Here is a 16,458-nt window from a genome sequence, read left to right on the forward strand (position 1 = left end):
ACTCAAGGATCATATACTTCTTGCCTTTCTGGTCCCAGGGCCCTGGGCCCACAAGGTCTAGTAAGTCCCTCCCTCCCACCACACACATGTAGTCCAGCCTCCGCATCAGGCCAGCAACCACAGGAGGGTTCATTTCTCAGGAGATTCTTAGTTTTATTCATTCATTGATCCAGTATTTACAGGGGCTAGAGGGATCAGGCTGTGCTCTGCCCAGAGGCAGCTGTCACACCTGCCAGCACCCCCATTCAGTCACTATGTACAGATAAGGGGCCTGCTTGGATCGCCTTCAAAACCATCTGGCAGAGGCCATGGGGCTGTGTTGGGGCCTGGGCTCCAGAGGCAGTGCTGGGCCCATTACCCCTTGGCATCAGGCCCTCTGGAACACAGGGCTCCAACTGGTTGTCTTGATCCTGCCGTCCCCCACCCTGAGTGCCTTGCAGAGGCTGAGGAAGCTGGAGTAGCAGGGAGAGCTGAGTGGTGTCAGCTTCCTACAAGCAGCCCTGTCTCTGCTACCCCTAAGAGGAAGGAGACATGGTAATACTGAGGGGCTGGGCAGAGGCTCCTCTGAGCCCCAAGCTCCAGGGACAGAGACCCGGAGCCCAAGTTAGGCCCAAAGCTAGGGCCACAACACTGAGGGCAAAAAGCCCCAGAACCTTGCTGTGGAGAGCAGTCTCGAGCAGCCTAGCTAGAACAAGGAAGACAGTTCACAGGGCGCTGAACAGTTCCCACATGCTCCGCTCAGGCCATGGGATCCCAGCAGGCTGCTCGCCCAACCCCCACTGGGACATCCCACTCCCAACCCAGCCCAGTGCTGGGTCCCTGAGTTTTTGGCACTCTCCTAAGAGGAATGAAGAGAGTAGGCCTGGCTTCCTTACAACAGGGACAGGCTGGTGGCTGGGGCTAGAGCAGCAGGGCCCATTGCCCACCCAGGCCCGCAGCTGGGACCCTATAGTTGTGACTCTGGCATGATACAAGGACCTGGGCCAACCAGGACAGCTGTTAGGAGAGAAAGCACAGTCAGGAAGGAACCTATGTCAACATGGTGGCAAGATGGGTTGGAGCCCAGAAAAATAGATGTCTCTGATAGGTAAAATATATATTCTGCTGCCCAGGCAGAAGGGCCAGGTCCTGCTGCACCACAGCCGGCTGTGGAAGAAGCTACAGTACCTCGTTGTGCCCCAACTCCATATGCTGCCTCCTGAGCACTAAGGGGCTGATCTGCCCTGTGCCAGGCCTCAGGACATGATGCAGGGAATATGGCCAGGTTCCTCCTATTCCCAGGGCCTCGGCTCTCTGGCTGGGACTATTCAGTAATACTGGGAAAGGGGAAAGTGGGGCAGGGAAAGACCCTGGTGAGGGTCACGCGGCAAGAGTGGGCTGCAGAGTCAGGGCCAGCAGTCCTCACTGGCGCTTGGCCTTGTAGGGGCGAGAGCGTTTCCGCCGGTCAGGCTTCCGCTGCTTGTGGAGCCGGCCGATGCTGACCCCTTGGCGCCGCCGCACGGAGATATTCTGCTCTACTAGGTTGGCCAGCATGCCTGCAGAGAAGCAGAGACCCTTGAGCAGGTGCTGGCTGCCTCAGTCCAGGAGCTGAGGCTCTCATGGCCCTCCCTGTGCCCCAAGTCTGCTCAAGCCTCAGGAGAGGCCAGGGGAGGGGCGCTGAAGAACATGGCCCTCAGCAGGGCATGGCAGTTAAGACCACAGTGCATCCCCTCACCTTCCTGAGCCAGCATGGAGATGAAGGTACAGATGAACTCATCGTAGTTGTGGGTCCTTCTCTGGTCATCAATCTGTAGGAGAGAAGAAGGCTGAGAGCACTGGAACCCATCTTGCCAGAGCAGCTACCAGCAGACCTCAGGAGGGGCCAGATCAGGGGAATGGAGACATCACCCACCTTGAACTTCTTCCTCTTCTCCACCTCTTCCTTGAGGCATGCCTCATAGTTTGCGATCTCAGCCTCCACACACTTCAGCAGTGCCAGCAGCTCCTGCCAAAACCCAGCATTGCACCTCTGATGGGGGCTGGCCAGCAACAAAGCCCCATGAGCAATAGGCAGCTAGAGGCAAGGATGAGCAGCGAGTCCATGCCTACAGAGGCCCCTGCCACCACCCAACCCAGAAAGTCTTCCTGGCACCTAGCTCCAGTCACCAATCTTCACACCAAAGTTTTAATCAAGAACGTGGCACCTGGGCAGCAGGAGCTCAGGCCCTATCCTCCTCCAGGATTAAAGGAGAAAGCCACAAAGAAGGCTCACCTTGGGTGAGTACTTCTCCCCACTCAAGGGCTCGCCAGGTCTCACCAGCCCCATCTTCTCTCTGCTGTCCGTGGCTTCCACGACCTCCTTCTCCACTGGGCTGCTGGACCCCTGGCTGCCTTGGATCGGTCTGATGGAAGGCGAGGAACCCTTCCCACCCTCTGGGAAGAGAGTTCACGAGAAAATCATCAGAAAGCAGGACATTTTGTGGTCACTTAGGCACTTCCCTCCTCCCTCCTGGGTGCACCAAGTAGCCAGTGAGCCAGTCCAAGGCCCACCTGTCAGCGCCAGGGGACTCAGCACCCCATCCTCGGCCAGATGCAGCAGGCCTGTGCTGATGACAGGACCCAGATCACGGACGGCACGGTTGTAGCGTATGCAGTCAACACGCAGCAGGCTGTCATCCTCTCCAAAAAGCACCTTCGAGATGTGGGAGGTGACAGGGCTAGAGGGCCGCGTCGGGTTGGCTGAGCGGATGGGCGAGCGCAGTGGCGAGTTGAAAGCACTGCCGATCTCGGAGGCCGTATCTGTACTCTCGTTGCTGGGGGTGGGCGAGGGCTGCGAGTGTGTGGGCACTGCCACAGCTGGACTCCCAGCCCCACTGCTAGTCTTGATGGACAGAGGAATTGAGAGGTCCTTCTGGGACTCCTTGAGCTTCTCAGCCAAGACATTGATGGTGTTGGGCTGCAACACTGACAGCTGCCCATCAGCAGAACTGCTCAATGCCCCTGGCTTCCCTGTTCCCTTCCGCTTATACCTGTGGGGCACAAGAAGATGTGAAGCAAGGGAATAGGCCAGGTGACCATACCCAGCAGTGCCCAAAAATGGCTTGAACGCATCCTGACCTCCAGAGACTGACCCAAAAACTCCTTATACTTGGTCCAAGCAGCTTGACCCAGCCATGCTAAGCCTGGCATCAAGCTCTGTCAGCTGCAGTCAAGTGTCCTCAAAGGACACCTCTTCTATTCCAGCAATCTCACTCCTGGCCTTTTGCCAATGTTTTTTGTTCCAGCAAAACTGCCTTCCCACCACCCACATCTCCTCCATCCCTGCCCCAATCAATCCTTCAAGGCCTGGCTAAAAGGTCACTTCCAATAGGACATGATATATGCTTATGTACTCAGCCTTGCCCCCTAGCCCACCAAAAACTATTTGGGGACCTGGGGTTAGCCCTATCATGCCAGCAACCCCCAGGGCCCCATACTCCACAGGTGCTCAACGCTATCTGCTGCACGGCATTCTTGGACACAGACTGAGATATTCAGGTTGGGATCTGAAGCACCCAGAGCCTGGTAGCCTTAGAAAGCTGGGGCTAACCTAATGGCAGAGCTGGTGTTCTGCACGTCATCCTCCTCATCATCCTCATAGTCGTCCTCGTCATCTGAGTACTGCTGGGGTGGGCGGACTGGAACTCGGCTGCGGCCCACACCGGCCGCCAGGTCTTCTTCCTCCTGGGGCAGAGACCACGGCAGTTACAAACAAGCACTGCTCAGCCCAGGCTGAGCCTAGGCACAGCCAGAGAGAAAGCCAACATGGTTTTCCAGACTGAGTCAGCTGAACCCCTCCGGGCGTTCCAAGGGCTGTCCTTGGCTCGTAGGGAGGCTGCCACCCACTTACACTTCATAGAAGCCCACGGAGGGCTTCTAAGAGAAGCAGAGTGCCCTGAAACACATGCCTTTGTCAGTAAAACCCAATCCATCAAGTTGTACCAAGGAGCGTGCCCCAAACATTTAATCCCACAGCCATGTAACTAAATTCAAAGGAGAAGGAGCTCTCCCTACCTCCCTAACCCCTGCTGTTGTGGGGGCCTTTTCATATCAGGCAGAGGAAGCTAGCAACCCAGGCCCAGGCAGCTTGACCCAGCCATGCCAAGGAGGAACACCAAGGAACCACATGGGGAAATTGCCTGTTGCGGCCTCTCAAGAGAATCAAGAAGAGAATCCTGCAAGGGTGCCTCCAGCTTACCTGCATGGGGGACTTGGCATAGTTGTGATTGTCTAGGAAGGCCGGCAGCCGCTGGACAATGGGAGTGGGGTTAGGGGGAGCCCCATTGAGGCTGCTGCCTGGAGGCTTCACCACCAGCTTGGGTTTGCTGGGAGGGCTGTGGGTTGGGGCTTGTGTGCATGAACCAGCCGCCTCCTCCACACCATCTGAGACAGGGTAAGAACACAAGCAGGACCTCCAGTAGGGTCTCCAAGAAAAGCTCAGTCTCCCCAGCCCTGTGAAACAGTACTTTTCCAGAGAGGAACAGCTGAACCAGCTGGTGGAATGGGAGTCAGCAAGCTCTAAGTCGTGATCCCACAAAGAGACAGGGAAAAGAATGAGATGGGAAAAAAGAGGCAGAAAAAAAAAAAAGCCTCTAGAGAAAACAAGAAAGGGAGTATACATTACAGAGACTGGCCCAGGGGCCTGTGGTAACAGCAGCCCTTTACAGGTACCTTTCTTTAGGGAAGAACTGCTCTCCCTCTACCTTCTGAGGGGGTAAGAACACTGCCCAAGAACCTCCCCAGAAAAGCACTTGCCCTGTTTGGGCCTCCCAGGTCAAACTGTTAGGGGGTGGCTCTGAGGCCCATGAACAGTCCCAAACCCCCCAGTACCTGTGTGGGTGCCCTCAGAGGCTACAGGGGCCCTGTTTGCCTCCAGCACCAGCGGGGACTTGTTGCTGGCTGGCTTGGACTCCTCAGGCAGCTGTGACTCTTGAGACTTGTGGGTCTGAATCAGCTCTGGCTGTGTTACTCTTATCAGCTAACAACAGAATCCAAGGCTCAGAGGAGGAAGGGTAGACCCAGGCCTCTACCTTAAACAGCTAAGGGCTGAGGGCCTGAAGAAATAATGGCCTTGGCTCTACCCATTCACTCACAGGGAAATAAAACAGCCAAACCCAAACTTCCTTTTAGAAGCTATTCTTCCTCCCCACTCCAAGTCCCACCTTTCCCACAAGGAGAGCAAAGAAAAGGAATGGTTAGCTGAAGCCCAGATCTACAAGAGAGAGTGTTTGGGAATCAGAGACAAATGCTGTCGAGGAAGAAAGGAGGAATGCAGGGAGGATTGGGCTGGGCAGGGGCCAGGCAGAAGGGGCACCTACCTGCTGCAGAGCCTCTAGCACTGTCTGACGGTTCACTTTCAGCACGTGCAGCCTGGCCTCATACTTGATCCTGCGGTCGGGCACCACTGCCATCAGGTTGAAGCGGATGTCGTGGTAGGGCTCCCTGCAGTCACAGCCGCAGCCGTGAGAGCAGCTCCCGCCCTGGCCCTGCCATCAGGTTGAAGCAGATATCCTGGCAGGGTTCCCTGCAGTCACACCTGCAGTTGTAGGTACAGGCCCCACCCCAACAGGCGGGCAGCGACTAGCCATGCACGCCAGGCACCTCAGCTGGTACCTTCCAATGAGCTGTATGAGGGCCTATCAGGAAGTGAACCAGAAGACCTGGGATACCTAAGGCTCCACTGGGGCCTGCCCCTCCCCCAGCCCACCCAAGAACAGGCCACAGGCAGCCTAGGCAGGAAATGGGACAAGGAGTTGAGAACCCACGATCTAAGCCTGATCTTGCCAGATTCACCATGTGGCCCTGCAATTTACACATCATCTGGACACTCTCTGTCCCTCCCAAAGTAGATACAGCTCCAGAGGGTAGAAGAGGGCAGGCAAAGGGCCCTTACCCTGCAGTGGCAAGGCCGATACGCTCCATGATAACCCGCCGGGCCTTGTCTGTCCATTCCTCATCCTCTCCCCAGGGCCCTAGTGGAGACCAAGACAAGGAATCAGCGAAGAGGAAACCCTGAGTTTGGGCAGGCCAGGAGTGGGAAGGAAGACAGAGAAGAGCAGTTGAGCCAGGGAGTCAGGAGCCGGTCAAGAAATAGGGTGGAGGGTGAAACACTGGCCAGGGCCGGGTGTCAGTACCCACGACCCCTGCCACTGCGTCCCACACACCAGAAGGCCCTGGCCCCCAGCTCCCTAGGAGGTAGGCAGAGACACCCAACAGGCCTCCAGCTCACGATGCCTACCATGGTCAATGGGGTAGACCTTCAGCCCATCCAGCTCAAAGAGCCGGCCTGTGATAGGCACATAGCTGACAAAGTGGAACGCCTCCATGGTCCGCACTGCACTAAGGCCATTCTGCTTTTCAGGGAGGTGGCGCGGCTCAGGCCTGGAGAAGGACAAGAGTCAGGGCCCAAAAAATGATACTCCCCCCACTCCCACCCCACACCAGCTCCCACAGCTCTCACACACCTGGCATGGCTATTATGTGCCTTGGCCAACTCCGGGGCATTGCCAATCGCATATCCTTTGCTCTACGGGGAAGAAAATAGGCCATATCAGAATAATTTCTCCTCAGGTAGGACTATGGGTTGAAGACAAAGCTTCACAGAGCAGGCCTGGAGGCATTCCAGGAATCAGAAGGAACACAGATGAACTTTCCTAAAAGGCTGGTGGTGGAGGAAAAGAGCTCTAGAGCCCCAAAGAGATGGATTATGCTGGCCTTGCATGGTAATTAGTGGACACTGGAAAGCAACATGGCCTGAGAGAAAAAGTCCTGACAGAAGGTTCTGACATGGTGTGACTTAAGGAAAGTCTCCTCCCTCCCTAGGCCTATCTCCTTTCCCCACAACTGGGCCTAAAAACAATGACCTTACACAATTAAAGGGTCAAACATAATAACAATCATTTGAAAAAGAAACAGCCTAATAGTAGCTAATATCATGTGGCAGCATTACCAGTGGCCCTCGGGGTCAGATCTGCCCAGTTGGCTATGAGCCAGGATGAACGCGCTGCAGCCTACCTACCTCAGGGCTGAAGCCTTTGGTGAAATCCTTCATGCGACTCAGGGTAGGTCCCAGGTCCACGTTGCTGCAGTTCAGGAGCACACTCAGCAAGGCATGAGTGGCACAAGAGTTGGGTATCAGCTGTGAAAACAAGAATAGTCACCCATACACAGCACCCCTCACCGCAAGCCCCAAGCCCATATACATCAGGAACAGGGATCCAGAACAGGTCAGTCATAGCTAGACAACTCCCCTTCTCAGCTCCCTTCATCTTTGCCTAATGTTTATTCACTTAACAAGCACCTACCAAATAACCACCAGGTATCTGAGGACACAGAGAGTGGACTCAGCTACCACCCTCCTCTAGAGCTGTTCCCTTTAATGAATTAGAGCTCAGTTCCTTCTGCCAGAGGGTTTCTGTAGCCACCATCCCTAGAATCTGCCTATCCCCTCCTTCTGTCTTCCTCCACTTCCACTTCCCAAGCAAAAAAAAAACTGGCAGCATCCCACCCTCCAAACAAAGCACAGAGCCCAGCAGACCTGGTGGGCAAAGAACATGTTATTCACAATATCGTCATCAATCACAGACGTATCATCCACCAAAGTAGAGACCTTTCGCCGTGACCGGCGCTCTTCGATCCATTTGAATAAGAAGATAAATCCATATACAGGGCTGGGGGAAGTAAGAAGCAGAGCTAAATCAGCCAAAGGGCAGAAGGCAATCAGCATTCCCTTTTTTCTCCCCCTAATCCTTTGCACTGTATCATCACTCAGGTGTCCTTGCTGTGATCCTACCTCTCCCTGACTTCTTCCCAACACTGTCTGAAGTGGCCCTGTGCCCTCACACACCAAAGGCCTTTCACAGGCAGAGCAAAACATAAGCTTCTGGCTGTGATGCTTCAGGAGTCCACCCAGTCTCCTTATGAAGTCTGTGGTTCTGGGTAAGAGAAGAAAAGCTGGAACCAATGGTCAAGAATGGGGTAGGGTAGGAACACAAAGAAAAGAACAAAAACTCTGACGAGGAACTGAGGCACTAATTCTCACTTGGGGACACCGGTGCAGTCAGGAAAGCAAATGAACACCCACACCAGTCTCTTCTGTTATAGGAAATTAAAGCAGACTTTTTGGTCCAGTCACTGTAGCAGTCTCTCTTACACCTCTATTCTGCAGGATCACCCAGACAAGACCCTAAGTGTGGGCACCTAGGAGGGGCCTTGTCACCCCAACCAATCAATACAGGATGACTTTGTGTCAGGATTAAAGCCAGGCACACATGGGCACACTGAAATTAATACATTACACAAATGCACAAAAGGCACTGTGTGGCCTGGGTCTTCCTGCTGCCAGGCCAGAAAAGCAGCTGAACCAAAGGATGGCTAGGGCTCGGAGGAAGCTGCTACAAAAAGGGGAGCGCTGAGGAAAGACTGGGAGAAAAGGAAATAATCAGTTTGATCAGGAGGAAGGCACCCAGAGAGCGGGCTGCTTCTTTATGTGAGATTTTATAATGTAGGGTTCTTGGCACTGCCTTCCCTAAAGGGCCCTGTTCTCTGGGACCTTTCCCAGCATTCTCGGTGTAAGGGGCGGCCCTGGCGTACAGCCACTCACCCCTGGCATTTGCTCTGAAGGTCGTAGATCTCCTCCACTTGCACCCCTTTGACACCTGCATCAGGAAAGGAAAGCAGTCGGGAAGGATAGCCCCTGGTCCTCGAGCGAGGGAGCAGGGGTGGGCTCCCACAGCCCCGGTCCGGCAGGCAGAAGAGGCTCTTACCGAAATCTTCCACCAGCAGGGTGAAGAGGCCTGGGTGGGGCGACAAGAGGAGGGGGTGATGGTCAGGCAGGGGCGTCCCAGGCCCAACCGGCCTCCCCAGCCCCTGGCCCTCCCGGCCCCCTCCTCACCCGGGTCGCTCTCCAGCTCCAGCCAGCCCTTATTCATCTTCCCGCGGGGCGGCCCCTCAGCGCCATGTCCAGGCCCTCCCGCCCCACCGCAGCCCCCACCGGGAGCCCCCACCGCCCCCGGGGCCCCTCAGCCCCACACACAGACAACGGGCCCAGCCGCGTCACCCGCCCGCGCCGGCGGAAAACGTCACCAAGGCGCGACGGCCTTGCCCCGCCTTTGGGCTAGTCTTCCGCTGGTCAGACTGCATAAGAGGGCACGCGTTCAAAGGCAAACGCGCACGCGTAGAGGGGCGGGGCGAGACGAGCGAGAGGGGAAGGGGCGGGGCCAGGCGGTGCTGGGCGCGGGTGGTGCTAGAGGAGGGGCGGGCGAGCAAGGGGAAAAGGCGGGGCCGGGCGGTGCTGAGCGGAGGTAGTGGGAGAGGAGGGGCGGGGCGGGCGACGGGAAAAGGAGGGGCCGGGCGGTGCTGCGCCCAGAGTCGGGAGCGGAGGGGAGGGGCGGGCGAGGGGAAGGGGCGGGGCCGGGTGGTGCTGGGCGCTGAGGCGCTAGAGGAGGGGCGGGTCCGGCGCGCGGCCGTTAGCAGTCCAGTTCTACCAACGGTCGGCGTGGCTGAGGTTCCCGAGGGTGACAGTCCGCGGGACCCGCCCCGGTTTGCGCGCTCGCCCCCTTCGCCGGCGCAGTCACCGCGCGGGGCGGCCGCCCGGAGGTAGCTACCACGGCCTGTGTCAACGACTAAAGCTCCGGGACAGCGGCGCCCTCAGCGACAGCTGAGAGGGCGGCCCCGGCCGGGAGCGGCGGCCGGTGAGCTACCTCGAGGAGGAGCGGCGGAGGCGACCTCGGCCCGGCCCCGCACCAGCCGCCCGGCAGGCGCGACATGAGCCTGGTCTGGTATCCGCGGGATGCTCCTTGAGCCCCTTTTCTGGCTGTTACCTCCGGGGGACGGTTGCGGCCACACCGACACGTATTTTCCAAATCAATCATTCTTGCGGCGGCGGGGCCGAACACGTTTATTTATTTTTTATTTTCTCAACAAGCTTTTACCCAGCACCTGTCCAGTGAAACAACTTGATAAGCGTTTCGAGGAGCCTCCGCCGGGTTAGGAGGCCACGGCCTGGCAGCTCGTGGAAGCCGCATTTGCAACGCCCCCTCAGATGTTCTGAAGATCGTGGCGTCTTGTAACTAGCCGTGTGTGCACAGAATCCTCAAGGAACGTCTTGGCCCAGCGATGCAAAGAACTGAAGTTTCAAGGTTTTATTTCTATTGCTGGATGGTCGGGGTAGCCCCAGTAACTGGGGACTGCTCCGCAATCCGCTCACGTGGACCCTGTGGGAATAGCAAGGTCAGGACACGCCCTTCTCTCTCCTCTTCCAGCCTGTCCAGCTTTCCCTTGAGGAAGAAGCCATCAGACGCCATTGCATCTGCACCTGATGGGTTAGAGGAGGAGATAGAACAAGCACAAAGAAGGGGAGAGCAGGGTGGCTTTGGTTTTCTGAGCAGTCATTTCCTCAGTCGTCCTTATTCATGCAGAGTAGTTCAAAGTCCCTGAAGAGGGCTGGGCGTGGTGGCTCACGCCTGTAATCCCTGCACTTTGGGAAACCGAGGCTGGTGAATCAAGAGGTCAGGAGTCGGAGACCAGCCTGACCAATATGGTGAAAGCCCATCTCTACTAAAATTACAAAAGTTAGCCGGGCATGGTGGTGCACCCCTGTAATCCCAGCTACTCAGGAGGCTGAGGCAGGAGAATCACTTGAACCTGGGAAGTGGAGGTTGCAGTGAGCCGAGATCATGCCACTGCACTCCAGCCTGGGCGACAGAGTGAGACCCCATCTTAAAAAGAGTCTCTGAAGATATTCCCGATCTCCTGCCGTGACCAGAGGCCATGGATACTGGAGTGTCTCTGGAGTGACCTGATTCACCCAGCGCTCCTTCTAAGAAATGCTGTTCCTGACTAGACAGCCCTTCATAGCAGTGAATCTCTTTTCTCTTTCAGGGATCTCCCCCTTTACCAGTGAAAACTGTACGTTTGTTTTACAGTTTGTTTACCACTGAAAACAGGTAACAGCCAAATGGCTGACATTGGAAGCAGGAGGCAAGATATCTTCTGCACTTTTGGGTGTTCTACTTGGCTCAGGTGGAGACAAAGATGGGGGACAGACCAAATCTCAGTGGCCACCTGAGCCTAGGTGAAAAGAATTGATAGGAGAGGCCAGGCCTGGTGGCTCACGCCTGTAATCCCAGCACTTTGGGAGGCTGAGGCAGGCAGATCTTTGAGCCCAGTAGTTGGAGACTAGCCTGGGCAACATGGCAAAACTCTATGTCTATAGAAAATTAGCTGGGTGCAGTGGCATGGCACCTGTGGTCCCAGCTACTTGGGAGGCTGAGTCAGGAGGATCATCTGAGCCTGGGGAAGTGGGTGGAAGCTGCAGTGAGCCATGATCACACCACTGCACTCCAGCCTGGGCAACGATGTGCGACCCTGTCTCAAAAGAAAAAAAAGTCTGGGCACGGAGGCTCACACCTGTAATCCCAGCACTTTGGGAGGCCGAGGCGGGCAGATCACAAGGTCAGGAGATCGAGACCATCCTGGCTAACATGGTGAAACCCCTTCTCTACTAAAAATACAAAAAATTAGCCAGGTGTGTTGGCAGGCGCCTGTAATCCCAGCTATGTGGCAGACTGAGGCAGGAGAATCGCTTGAACCTGGGAGGCGGAGGTTGCAGTGAGCTGAGATCATGCCACACACTCCAGCCTGGCGACAGAAAGAGATTCTGTCCCAAGCATAACAAAACAAAGTTATAGAGCCTAGTGGGTGTTTGTCAGTGTTACTTCTTGTCTCTCACTAGAGGGAGTCCTTGCTTTTAGGCAGCCTAAATCTCACACACAGGCTCCTTTGCCTAGATAAAAGCTACCTTACCTAACTTCTACTGGGTAGAATTAAAGCACCCATGCTTAGGTACAAAAGAAGACTTTTTTCCTGAATGCTACTTCATGTATTTCTTTGTAGACATAAAGAAAAAAGAACCATTTAGCTAGTCATGTAATGGTTCTAAGTTCTTTTGCTACCGTGTGATAGCAGTATAACGTGAGAGTTAGTGTTGGCCTCTGGAGCCAGGTTACTTGAGTTCAGATCCCACCTATATCACTAATTCTTACCTTGGGCAGGATACTTAAACCTTTCTGTGCCTCAGGGCCTTCATCTTGAAAATGGGGATAATAATGGTACCTACTGCAAGGTATTTTTTTGAGTTAACACATGTGAAGTACCTAGAACAGTCCCTTTTATTCCATCACATGGATTGGGAGGTGAAGTGCACCATTGCCTTGACCCTGGGGGACTTGATAACCAAATATATAATTAAATTTCTTATCAAGCCCCATTTATATTTATAGCTGGAAGAGCCTGTGTTGTCTTCACCATAGTATAGAAGAATTCAAGATAGGAGAGAGAGACAGCAGCGAATGAAGACTGTAAAAGAAAAGAAGGAATGCCAAAGATTGAGGTAGAAACATAGGGAGTTTGGGAGAAATTGTCCAAAGGCCTGCGGTATCTGCTGCACTTTTTGCCGCCTTTGTCATAGTCTTGGGGGCTGGGGTTGGACCATGTGGAAACATACATGAGTGGTCTCCTGGAAGCTGTCGTACCTGTCTTCTCAGTGCTGTCCCCCGTAGCAAAATGCTGACTCTAGAACCTTACTACCCAGATTCATATCCTGGCTCTGCCGCTTGCCAACAACTGTGACAGAAGCCACTTCATTTCTTTATGCCTCAGTTTCCTCATCTGGAAAATGTACATAATAATGACACACACGTTTTAGAGTATTCTGTAGATTTATTGAGCCTATACATGTAAAGTCCCAAGAATAGTGCCTCACAACGGGAAATGCTTTTATCAATTTTGGTTCATTTTAATATATGCTTTGTAAAGGTGGTACCGCCTGAGATTCAGAGTAGTTGGCAGAGAAACAGTAAAAAAGTAAAATCGGGTTTGCTCTTGCATTCATTCAATCAACATAGGCAGTACAGGCATTGGGAAAGAGAAAGATGCTTACACTCTGGTTCCTGCCCTTAAATAACTCAGTGAGTATGTTTTGCACTTTAAAAAGAAATATGAAGTATGGCCAGGTGCAGTGGTTCATGCCTGTAATTTCAACACTTTGGGAGGCCTAGGTGGGTGGATCACTTGAGGTCAGGAGTTTGAGACCAGCCTGGCCAACATGGTGAAACCCTGTCTCTACTAAAAATACAAAAATTAGCTGGGTGTGGTGGCATGTGCCTGTAGTCCCAGCTACTCGGGAGGCTGAGGCAGGAGAATCGCTTGAGCCTAGGAAGCAGAGGTTGCAGTGAGCTGAGATCGTGCCATTGCATTCCTGCCTGGGCAACAGAGCAAGACTCCATCTCAAAAAAATATATGTGTATACGAAATATGAAAAGAAACTAATGGCTTAGGCTTTTGATATTTTGGTTCTTCATTAGACCCATGAATGGCATTTTAAGGGAAATGTTACAAAGGTTATAGATAAGGTCCCCAAAGAACACCTCATGCTTCTTGTTTCTCTTGTATAGAAAATCTGCCAAGACTAGGAGGGTAACCCAGAGGAAACCGTCTTCAGGGCCTGGTAAGAAAGACTGGAGCTTGTGTTCAGCCACGGCCTCCAGCCCTCAGCAAAGAAGGCCACCTGTGTGGGGCAGCACACTTGCTTCTCTCATTCTCAGCCCTACTTCCTTCCCAGATTCTCTAAGATCCTGAAGACTTAGGAACCATCATCTTAAATTACCACATCTGAAGTTCAAAAAACAAGTTATTAAAGTCACTTTAGACCAAAAAAAAAAAAAAAATTAAGTGAGCATTTGTGGCCAACTTGTTCAATGTAACCAGAATTATGTAAACCTAATTAATACCAAATAAGACCTCATCCCAACCTTCCTCTTTGCAAAATTACCCTTTTCCTAGTATTCTGCTCCTTCCTGACTTAGAGGAGTGGTTACATTTTCACCCTTCTCTTCCATTCTTAATGATCAACTTGAGCCAAATTCTGAGTGTCCTCTCTTCCAGTTTGCTGGCTATGCCTTCAAGAACCTGGGGATCCTGAAAAATTAGGGGAATTTCTTCAGAAAGACAGTATCAGCGTGCATTATTTCTGTCTTGTGAGTATGAGACCTTCTTTGCTTTGAATATCCTATGGCTTTTGATGTACTGACTGTTCTTTGTTTTTACATCCATCCTAAAATCCACAGCCTTTTTTTTTTCTTTTTCTTTTTTTTTTTTTTTTGAAATGGAGTTTTGCTCTTGTTACCCAGGCTGAAGCGCAATGGCGCGATCTCGGCTCACCGCAACCTCCGCTTCCTGGGCTGAAGCAATTCTCCTGCCTCAGCCTCCCGAGTAGCTGGGACTACAGGCTGGGCCACCATGCCCAGCTAATTTTTTTTTTTTGTATTTTTAGTAGAGACGGGGTTTCACCGTGTTGACCAGGATGGTCTCGTTCTCTTGACCTCGTGATCCACCCGCCTCAGGCTCCCAAAGTGCTGGGATTATAGTCTTAATAGCTTAGGCTTGGTGCAGTGTCTCATGCCTGTAATCCCAGCACTTTGTGGGGCTGAGGCAGGAGGATCTCTTAAACCCAGGAGTTCAGGACCAGCCTGGGCAACCTTATCTCTACAAAAAAAAATCTTAAAAAAAAAAAGCTGGGCATGCTGGCAAACGCCTGTAGTCCTAGCAACTCGGGAGGCCAGCAGCTCAGGAGGCTGAGGCAAGAGGATTGCTTGAACCCTGGAGGTGGAGGCTGCAGTGAGCAGTGATCACACCACTGCACTCCAGCCTGGATGATAGAGCGAGACCCTGCCTCAACAAAAGAAAAATATATGTGTCTGGTATAGAATCCTGACAGTATAAAGTAAATACAGTAAAAAGTCTCTTCCCTAAATAATATTCCCAATCCTTCTGTCTCTCCCCAGAAACAAATGCCGTCAAATTATTAACATCCTTCCAATTATTCTTTTTTTTTTTTGAGATGGAGTCTTGCTCTGTTGCCAGGCTGGAGTGCAGTGGCATGATCTCTGCTCACTACAACCTCCAACTCCCTGGTTCAAGCGATTCTCCTGCCTTAGCCTCCCATGTAGCTGGGATTACAGGCCCGTGCCACCACACCCAGCTAATTTTTGTATTTTTTTAGTAGAGACAGGGTTTCGCCATGTTGGCCAGATGGTCTCGCTCTCCTGACCTTGTGATCCACACACCTCAGCCTCCCAAAGTGCTGGGATTATAGGCATGAGCCACTGCGCCGAGTCCCTAATATTCTTTTTTATTAGTTATAACTTCCATACTGTAAAATTCACTTTTTTTTTTTTTGAGAGCAGAGTCTTACTCATCCAGGCTGAATGCAGTGGCATGATCCTAGCTCACTGCAGCCTCCGCTTCCCGAGTTCAAATGATTCTCCTGCCTCAGCCTCCTAAGCAGCTGAGATTACAGGCAACTGCCACCACGCTAGCTAATTTTGTATTTTTAATAGACAGGTTTCACCATGTTAGCCAGGCTGGTCTTGAACAAAATTCACCAATTTTAAGTACACAGTTTGTTAAGTTTTGTTAAATGTATGTCCTCATATAACCACCACCCCAATCAAAATAAGTAACATTTTCATCATCCCAGAAAGTTCCCTCCTGCCTGCTTTTCCGGTCAATCCCACTAGACATAATCACTGTTCTGATCTGTGGATTATTTTTGGCTATTCTTTTACTTCATATAAATGAAATTATACAGTTTATCATCTTTTGCATCTGGCTTTTTTCTTTCAACACAGTGTTTTGGAGATTCATCCATGTTGTTGCATGCATTTGTAGCTTGCACCATTTTATTACCTGGTAGTATTCTGTTGCATGGATAAATTACTATTTGGTTGTCTGTTCACCTGTTGATGAACATCTGAATTATTTCCATTTGAGGACTACTATGAATAAAGCTACTATAAGCATTCATGTACAAGTCTTTTTGTGAACATGGGCTTTCACTTCTCTTGTGCAAAAGCCTCGAAGTGGAATTACTAGTGGTATGCTAATTAGATATTTAATTTTATGTGAGGTTTCCTTGTCACTGTCCAAAGTTATTGTAACAGTTTACACTCCTACCAGCAATTTATAAGAATTCCAGTTGGACGGTATTCTTGCCAAAACTTGGTTTTGTCAGTGTTTTTAATTTTAGCCATTCTACTGGGTGTGTATTGGTATCTCCTTGTGGTTTTAATTTGCATTTTTCTGATGACTAAAGATGTTGGGCTTTTTTTCATGTGCTTACTGGCCATTCATATATTTTCTTTGGTTAAGTATCTGTACAAATATTTTTGCCCATTTAAAATATTGAGTTGTTTTATTATTGAGTTGTAAGAATTGCTTATATATTCTACATACATATTCTTTTTCAAATATATATATTGAGACTATTTTTTCCTAGTCTTTGGCTTGCTTTTTCATTTTCTTTTTTTTCTTCCTTTTTTTTTCATACTAGTTCATTAGAAGTAGATCCAAATTTTTTTTTTTTTTTTTTTTTTTTTTTTT

At 51.8% G+C, this 16,458-nt stretch overlaps 2 protein-coding genes and 1 pseudogene across 11 annotated transcripts in view; 1 reads left to right on the forward strand and 2 right to left on the reverse strand.

The window, feature by feature from the left end:
* Positions 1-132: 132 nt before the first annotated feature.
* On the reverse strand, positions 133-9,232 carry BAP1 (BRCA1 associated protein 1). 5 transcript variants are annotated; one of them, XM_032290098.1, is made up of 17 exons: positions 8,912-9,232; positions 8,784-8,813; positions 8,621-8,675; positions 7,556-7,688; positions 7,037-7,156; positions 6,483-6,544; positions 6,257-6,399; positions 5,912-5,990; positions 5,337-5,460; positions 4,849-4,996; positions 4,217-4,401; positions 3,569-3,702; positions 2,530-3,008; positions 2,252-2,412; positions 1,892-1,984; positions 1,715-1,787; positions 133-1,535 (listed from the first exon to the last, which is right to left on the reverse strand). In XM_032290098.1, exons 1-17 carry the CDS (start codon positions 8,946-8,948, stop codon positions 1,402-1,404), a joined length of 2,190 nt encoding a protein of 729 aa, XP_032145989.1. In that variant the 5' UTR covers positions 8,949-9,232; the 3' UTR covers positions 133-1,401. The 5 variants fall into 5 exon arrangements, with proteins under 5 accessions (XP_032145989.1, XP_032145991.1, XP_032145988.1 ...); XM_032290100.1 differs by having other exon boundaries at positions 140-1,535; positions 2,297-2,412; XM_032290097.1 differs by having other exon boundaries at positions 140-1,535; positions 1,892-2,053; positions 2,297-2,412.
* On the reverse strand, positions 137-1,359 carry LOC116559591 (annotated as a pseudogene). The gene has a single exon (XR_004272521.1). The product of XR_004272521.1 is annotated as an uncharacterized LOC116559591 (transcript).
* A 127-nt stretch (positions 9,233-9,359) lies between the features above and the next one.
* PHF7 (PHD finger protein 7) overlaps positions 9,360-16,458 on the forward strand; it is a 14,266-nt gene continuing 7,167 nt past the window's right edge. For 2 of the 5 annotated variants that reach the window (XM_032290102.1, XM_032290104.1), the window contains exons 1-4: positions 9,360-10,248; positions 12,300-12,409; positions 13,473-13,525; positions 13,963-14,054. In XM_032290102.1, the coding sequence (XP_032145993.1) occupies positions 12,369-12,409; positions 13,473-13,525; positions 13,963-14,054 (186 nt within the window). In that variant the 5' untranslated portion in view covers positions 9,360-10,248; positions 12,300-12,368. Of the gene's footprint in view, positions 10,249-11,616; positions 12,410-13,472; positions 13,526-13,962; positions 14,055-16,458 lie in introns of those variants that run through there. The other 3 variants (XM_032290101.1, XM_032290103.1, XM_032290105.1) reach the window with 3 other exon arrangements.

The sequence above is a fragment of the Sapajus apella genome, unplaced genomic scaffold (assembly GCF_009761245.1).
Source record: "Sapajus apella isolate SASKATOON/1434 unplaced genomic scaffold, GSC_monkey_1.0 scaffold23, whole genome shotgun sequence".
In the NCBI taxonomy this organism is placed as follows: Eukaryota; Metazoa; Chordata; class Mammalia; order Primates; family Cebidae; genus Sapajus; species Sapajus apella.